A 7,649-nucleotide genomic window follows, 5' to 3' on the forward strand; every position below is an offset into this window, starting at 1 on the left:
TTTCCCTCTTTTATGATTTTTTCAACTCTCATCTTTTTAGATAAGTAAAATGGAAACAAACAATTTCTAATAACATGAATGTATATACAGTTACCGCTTATTAACTGTTTAAAAAATTCTGAACTGTGATTTGAAGTGTATTGATTTTTCATCCTTAAGGTAATGCTGTTATACTAATGCAAATTAAGTGAGCAACTGGCTTACTTGTTTCCATTCACGTTTGTAATAAGGAATTTTTATCAGGAGACTTCCATTGTGTTCCACCATGAAAACGTTCTATGCTCTGATTTATTGTTTTATGATTGCTGTTGTTGAGAAAAACTCTGCATATTTTGGTAAGTGTTGTTTGCTTAATTAATGAACATGTTATTAATTCGAAATCGTTATAGTCAAATACGAAACCAATCATTCATTTTTCTTCAAACATTATTTTAAAACAACACATTTTTGATAATTTTCAGAGAGGGACACGTAGCTTTGTTTGTTTGTTTGTGAAAGATTGAGTGACGATTCTGGCACCCAATCTGTATGCGTTTCCTTGCAAACATATTATTTATGTCTCCTCTTCTTTTGACTTGTATTTTAAAATCTCTAATTCATAGAGAAAAATAGAGAATGTCTGTCTGTCTGTCATCAAAATTTCACCAATCCTCTAAGTAAAGAACTATCTTTAGATCAATTTCTAATTAGAGGTTTCCTGTTCTTATTATCATAATTCAAACATTATGTTGTTGATTCAGATGCCTGGGTAGATTATACGTCGATTCTTTTACTCTCCTTGACCAAAAAAAGAGGCAAATTCTTATATTTTATCTTTAACAGATTCAAAGTAAACATGACAAAAGAAAAGCTGTCAACGTGACAGCAAACCGGGTTTTTTTTTTTTTTTTGAGAGCAGTATTCCTAATCCATGAATTGATAAACACTACCTATCCAGAGAAATGGGGTATCCATATGCATCACTAGAATTTTGCCAAAAAGTAACTTAGTTCAACAGGAAGTATTTTTTCATAAGTTATCAAAATCAAAATCTACGTAATATGCACATTTCAAATATATCTACGACTGATCTGCAAAATACTTCCTAACCTGAAAATTTTGGAGGAGTTATCCGTACAACAGGGACACCCTGCCCGCCCAACCACCCGCCCGTCATTTTCATCATTTCAATAACCGGATTTTTCTTTTAAAAAACCCGGTTAACAAAAACCAAATAACAATCATTTTTGACAGGACTTTAAAAAATGGAAATGAAACACCTGTTGTCATTTAGATAGAAACATCTACGAATTTTAATTAGGTACAAAGCTATAAACACCTGTTTTGTGTTCAGATATAAATAATAATGGTTTTTCAATAAAATTCAATTACTTTGATATGTTTTGAAAACATAAAATAATGAAATTGTTCACCTGTTTGAAATAAACAAAACAAATTTCATAAACGTGAAAAACGTGAAAATGTGTTTAGGACCGAAACAGTGTTGAAACTCGAATTTACATAAGAATAATGACAAAATATTACAGAAAGCATTATAAACGGGGAACGGTGTCAATCGCATGGAAAAGTAAGACATTGGTAAAATCCAAGCTGTTCAGCACGAACGGTCATTTTCCTTATTTTACATTTTGCTACATGAAGAACCAGTGTAGCACTAGACTGCCCGCTTAAAACTTATTTCCTTAGCTAACCCTCTGACGATTTACTGAGTTGTTGCAAATGAAACAAACAATTAAACGTAGCATGACCTAAAATATTTTTTCATGACTTTCAGAAAAATGCTTTTTCAAAAATGATACATGTGGATGGACTGTGCATGAATCAGTTGTTATGCCTGGAAATTATATCCTGGTTTGTGGTGTAGGGGGCAGTCTCTACACATGTTACCCTAGATACCTATTTCAAGATGGTGAACTGTGGACTCGTAGAACGATTCGATCCATTATTTTGGCAGGTTTGTACTACTTAGATCTACATGTATGTACGGTGGACTGATTTCAGAGGACTCGAAAACGAATTTTGATAATCATAGCATGAAACAAGTATAAACACAACTAGAGATGAAGTTTTACGACACTGAATATAATTTTTTAGCCGAATTTAAACACCGTGCTTTCAAAGAGAGCGATATGTTGAAAAAAAAAATAATAGTTTAGAAATGTAATTTTCATAACGAAGTTCCAGCATTCATCTGCCTTGCACACATTTTGTAGTGTGATTTTTCTGTTTTTTAAAACAATTATCAGACGTATATAAATAATCAAACCATTTATTGTACTCCGCATAAAATTGATTGTGGCTTTCCGAGCGAGTAAAGGTTGCTTTTGCATTACGAAGATATAACCCATATCAAATAACCTTTGGAAAAAATATCCGTCCATGTCTAACTGCAGATTAAGTAGAAAATAAAATAAATTATCCTAAAAATATTATACAACTTAGATAAACATGTCGTGTTACAGACACTGCAAAATGGCAATCTTATTAAAATCAGATCCTTTATCCGCTCCGTATTTTTCTATTGTTGCTACACGAGGATATCCATCGTGTAGCGAAAACAGAAAAAAATATGCGGATCGAGGATCAGATTTTAATCAGATTGTACAAAATGGTCGAACAGTATAAACTTTCTCCAGCTCTATTTTTCCTTTTCCTCTCTGCAAATGATGCACACAGTTGTACAGAAATCATGCATACATCGAGCACAAATCATAAAATTTACATTTTATATCATAAATAAATTAACATTCCAGTACCATGTTATTGCCTATATTCCAGAACTCCCTTGGTCAATCAGCGACCAAGTAGAAAAATTAGACAACAGGTATGTTTTGGCAACAAATAGTTTTTCTAAGGATGTGATTGGGCAGTATAACTTCTATGTGAGCGATATCATCAGTCCAAGGATTCCAATGTCGTTAGAGTTTCGCTGTCTGCACTATTCCCACCTGGTCCTTGGTGACAATGCATTGGTCGTTGCTTACATCACGGACTATTTTGAACCTTATGAGATTTCTCATTATTTGAAAACACATGGAGACTCTTCCTTTATCAACTTTAGCAGAACTTCGGTTACACTACCAATTGGAACAGATTTTAAGGTAAAGATTTATTTGGTCTCATTGGTTACGTTGAAGTACTCATTCTTTTCATTACGAATATTGATCATAGTTAATGATGAAAAAAATATAATTGTAGTCTCATAAAAATTTATTTGGTATAACTATTTTGCAAGCTTAATCTCCATATGTCGATGTCAGCATTCTAATAAACTATTAGTTTTGCAAGAATTGGATAGGGAACCTTTAAAATTCAAATCTCGAATTTATCATTTTTACAGCTAGTGTTCAGGGCGATTCAAGAGAATTGGAGAGGACTGATTCTCATTGACTATATTTCAATAACAAACGGACTTTGTGGTGAGTTAAAGCAATCTTTCTTTTGCCCCAGGGGCTTCATTGTCTTCACTACAGTACATATATAAATGCAATTATTTTATGACTTTTTTAACATTAATTTTATAAAGGTCAAGTATGGCAATTAACATCTCAAGAAATTCAATTATGTTAGCTTAAAGAAAATGATATTATTGGGCACTTTTTTTTCTTCCAATTAAAATGTGATCATTTTTAAAAAAAAAGGGGGGGGGGGGGTGGCACGATTTGTAGTCCATTTCAATCAAGATATACGTTGGAACATGGGCTCCTACGTTGATGAGATTATCAAGTAAAAATTCTAAATCACAAGAGAAGCACTTTCGATAATATACACGCTAACTGGATGTCGGATTTATCGAATTAGAGACACGGGATATCAGTAAATTTTACTTTACTTTGCTTTAATTTAACTTGATATGGCAAACTGTGCATGTCAGTGACATTGGCGTAGTTTTGTAATTTACCTCTACAATACATTGATTTCCTTGTTCTTGTTTTCAGAATTCTGCGCTGAAAACGAGTTCCGGTGTAACGACTCCCGGGATGAATGTATTCCTCTTAGTAAGGTGTGTGATCTTAACAAAGACTGTTTGGGCGGAGAAGATGAAAAGAACTGCGGTAACGTTACATTATATTTCAAAAATGATTATTTTTAATTATGAAATAAACTTAACATATTGATAATATATTTAGATACGACGACGCTACCAGCACCCCCCCCCCCCCCCTTCAACCTTTTTAAAAAACGATGCTACACCACAAAATATTCCTTTTTACACCTTCCTTTTTGTGGTTATACTTTGTGTAATGAAAAAAAAAACATGTCATCATTTTTTTAAACATAAACAATGCTTTGTTACGTAGTTTTTACATTGGTATGTAAGTTTCACAACCATGACTTCCAATTTCCACTTCAATAAAAATTAGGAACTCATAAGCATTGTTTGGTGAATTCATGCACAGTAAAAACACCCTTAACATTTTCTTAGATTTAAACAGATTAAACAGCTTGATCGCGTGGGTTAAGTAGTTTTTATAATAATTGTATATCTGAATATTTTTTCTAGATTCAGAAGCTGTTGAAACTGTTTGCAAAGAAAATATGAGAACGTCCCGCAACAAAAACCGGACTCTTGACGAAGGCAGTGCTAGTAATGATGTCGATTTTAATCTTTCCGTTTCCGATTCTAATGATTGTAAGACTAGAGATTGTTGTCCTTTTTGTGCTACCAACGATTCTGAGTACTCGTGTCCTACTAATTGTACCTCTTCTGGACTTTCGTTCAATTGTACGTCAGATAATACACCTGCCTATGCAACTTCTGTAACAATTTCTGGTCTTGTCCAGGATGCATTGGTATTCAATGACAGTTTTTCAAACTTAAGACAAATCATAATCATTCACTGTAAATTGCAATTGTTGAAAATTGATCCTAACCTTACTATACAAACATTAACTATAAGCAACAGTACAATAGATATCGCTGAGGTTGACGACTCCACAAGCTCTCTTAGGTTTGTCCGTATTGAAAACTCAACATTTGATGAAGTAAAATTTTCATCAGAATCTGGACTTAAATTTAACTTCTTTGTTCACAGAAGTACAGTAAAGAACCCGACTCATATTTCATTTGTAACGGGAGGATTTGTAGATTTATCGGAAACCACCGGCTTTCCTCTTACCATTCCTAATTATATATATGATATTAACGTTAAACCCACCATAGTTAATTTAAGTTCTTGTAACTTGAATGAGCAACCCATATTTAGAATGAGCATTATGGTGCTAGATCTTAGCCGTAACAATCTCTCCACGTGGTTTTACTCATCTTTGTTTCAAAGTTTACATCTCCAACATAATTCAATTAGAGAAATCAATTTTACTAGCGATTTAAGACAATCTGAGGCTCAACTACATTTCTTAGATCTCTCCTACAACATGATAAAGGTGATAAGAGAACACGACTTTGTAGATTTACCGAATCTTCTGCAACTTATAATTCGGAATAATCGTTTAGAGGATATTCACGAAAACGCATTTTCATTTATAACAAAACTGCATGGTTTGGACTTGTCATCTAATAACCTTCATTCTTTGAAACGTAACCACTTTCTTCGTCTGTTAAACTTACAATCCCTTGACCTGCGGAACAATAAAATACAATTAGTGGAAGGACTGTTTGATGGATTAATAAGTATCAAATATCTACGAGTGGATTCTTATACTTTATGTTGCGCGCAACCTAAGACGGTGAGTAAAATACAATGCACTGCACCAGTAGATGAGTTTTCCTCTTGCAACAATTTAATCGGCATTCCGTTACTTATTTCACTGATTTGGTACATTGCTCTTTTTGCTGTCTTTGGAAATCTTTTTAGTCCGTTTTACAGGGGGTTTCTACTAAAAGTTCAGAACCTCTCCCCCTTCGTGATTTATTCCATTAATTTAGGCTTTGCAGACTTGCTGATGGGAGTATACCTGTATATCATAGCCGGGGCTAATTTAAGGTTTAGTGGTCGTTACGGTTTTGAGGATGAAGGATGGAGACACAGTCACATCTGTACTGTTGCTGGTGTTCTGGCTAGTCTTTCAAGTGAAGCCTCCGCTCTGTTTGTTCTTTTGATCACAATTGACAGAATTATCATCATACGATCCCAATTCACTTACAGTCAAAGAAGAAGTTTTGTTTCAAAAGTTACGTCCGCTTTCGTTTGGATTCTATCTCTAATTCTATCGTTGTTACCACTTTTGGAAAGCGGTTATTTTGAAAATTATTATTCTAGTTCGGGTGTCTGCATCTCATTACCGTTATCAGTACAACGGAAGTCAGGTTGGGAATATTATATGGCATTATTTGTTGGAACCAAATCTGTTATTTTCCTAGCAGTTCTTTTGGGGCAACTTGTTATAGTTGTTTATGTTCTTCACACGAGAAAGGATGTTTATTTACGTTACACTATACAACAAAGAGAAGAAGTTACCTTAACAAAGACAATGGTGGCAGTAGCAATCACAGATGTGCTTTGTTGGTTGCCAATTGGCGTAATTGGTAGGTGGACTTTATATTAGTTGTCAAAACTTCTGCATAAAGAGAAATGCATGATGAATGACCTTTCTCAACGTTTGAAGAATGCCTTTTTGTTTAACTAGTTCTTTATTTTTCTACACAGGTTTTCTGACGTTCAGGGGAATTGACGTCGGGTCACAAGAGTACGCCTGGTTCGTTGTGGTTCTTCTCCCAGTCAAGTCTGCCTTGAACCCACTCATCTATATGCTTTCAGAAACATTAAAATGGATAACACGTAAACCTCAGGTAAATTTGATGTGGCAGTGAGTAGTATTCTATTTTTATTCAGGGTAGCGAAGTTTTTTTTTTTTAAAGAGCCCAGAAATAGGTTCGATTGAACACCATGTTCGGGGTTAGAGAATCTCGAGAAGAATCTCGTTCATCATTATTTCGTTGTCATAATCATATCCATATAACTGTAATAACAAGTAATCTGCATTAGCAAAAAATATATCTGAAGTCCTTTCACGTTTAGTGAAACATTTTTTATCGCATCAATACACAGCATCTTGTTTTCTTTTAATCAATAGTCTTAAAAATAAATGTTCCTTAAATTGGGTAATTTAATGTACATGTTGCATTCGTTCAAGTTCTTTTATAATATGATATTTCATTTTTCTTGCTAATAGATGCCAAAGGTTTCACATAGTTCTCAAAGTTCTCGTTCAAGCGAAAACACAAGACCTGGTGGATTTGATAAGGTATTCTCCTGACCTTTTAATGATGTATCGATTTAACTGCAAAACATTCAAAATTTTTGTTTTAAATTTCAATTTTTATTTTTATTGTATTTGCAGAGAAATGGTTCAACCAACAAGTTAAAAGCCGCCTAATGATTATGTTAAGGCTATTTTACTTTGTCATTTATATTGTTTACTAGTGAATAAATATTATTTTAAAATTGTACTACAGTAGTTTTCACTGTTATAAAACAAATATGATTTATAGAAAATTATCTTTAAAGCTTGGTTAATAGGATATATCGCACCGTTTTTTTTTAATTTCCTAAATAGCAATGAAAGAATAAACGTTTCTCTTAGTGGGTGAATATTAAGATTCTTACGCATTTTAAGAAAAACGTGATTTGAATCATTATGTAAAAATGTTTTAATCTTAAGGCAAATGCATTACAATAATATTTTTA

The 7,649-nt window shown here is 33.3% G+C and overlaps 1 protein-coding gene across 1 annotated transcript; it reads left to right on the forward strand.

Moving 5' to 3' along the window:
• The first annotated feature begins 256 nt into the window (after window positions 1-256).
• LOC128156864 (G-protein coupled receptor GRL101-like) lies at window positions 257-7,409 on the forward strand. Its single transcript, XM_052819190.1, has 9 exons — window positions 257-335; window positions 1,775-1,954; window positions 2,779-3,101; window positions 3,341-3,419; window positions 3,939-4,055; window positions 4,505-6,487; window positions 6,609-6,751; window positions 7,135-7,206; window positions 7,303-7,409. The coding sequence occupies exons 1-9, from the start codon at window positions 266-268 to the stop codon at window positions 7,336-7,338; spliced, it is 3,003 nt and encodes a 1,000-aa protein (XP_052675150.1). The 5' UTR covers window positions 257-265; the 3' UTR covers window positions 7,339-7,409.
• Window positions 7,410-7,649: the final 240 nt, after the last annotated feature.

This window comes from Crassostrea angulata, chromosome 1, assembly GCF_025612915.1.
Source record: "Crassostrea angulata isolate pt1a10 chromosome 1, ASM2561291v2, whole genome shotgun sequence".
NCBI lineage: Eukaryota > Metazoa > Mollusca > Bivalvia > Ostreida > Ostreidae > Magallana > Magallana angulata.

What these genes read in the sequence shown, in the direction of transcription:
- LOC128156864 (XM_052819190.1), top strand. Translation starts at nt 266, where the DNA reads ATGAAAACGTTCTATGCTCTGATTTATTGTTTTATGATTGCTGTTGTT. An exon ending in GAAAAACTCTGCATATTTTG is followed by an intron (nt 336 to 1,774) that starts GTAAGTGTTGTT and finishes CATGACTTTCAG; the next exon opens with AAAAATGCTTTTTCAAAAAT. An exon ending in AATAACAAACGGACTTTGTG is followed by an intron (nt 3,420 to 3,938) that starts GTGAGTTAAAGC and finishes TCTTGTTTTCAG; the next exon opens with AATTCTGCGCTGAAAACGAG.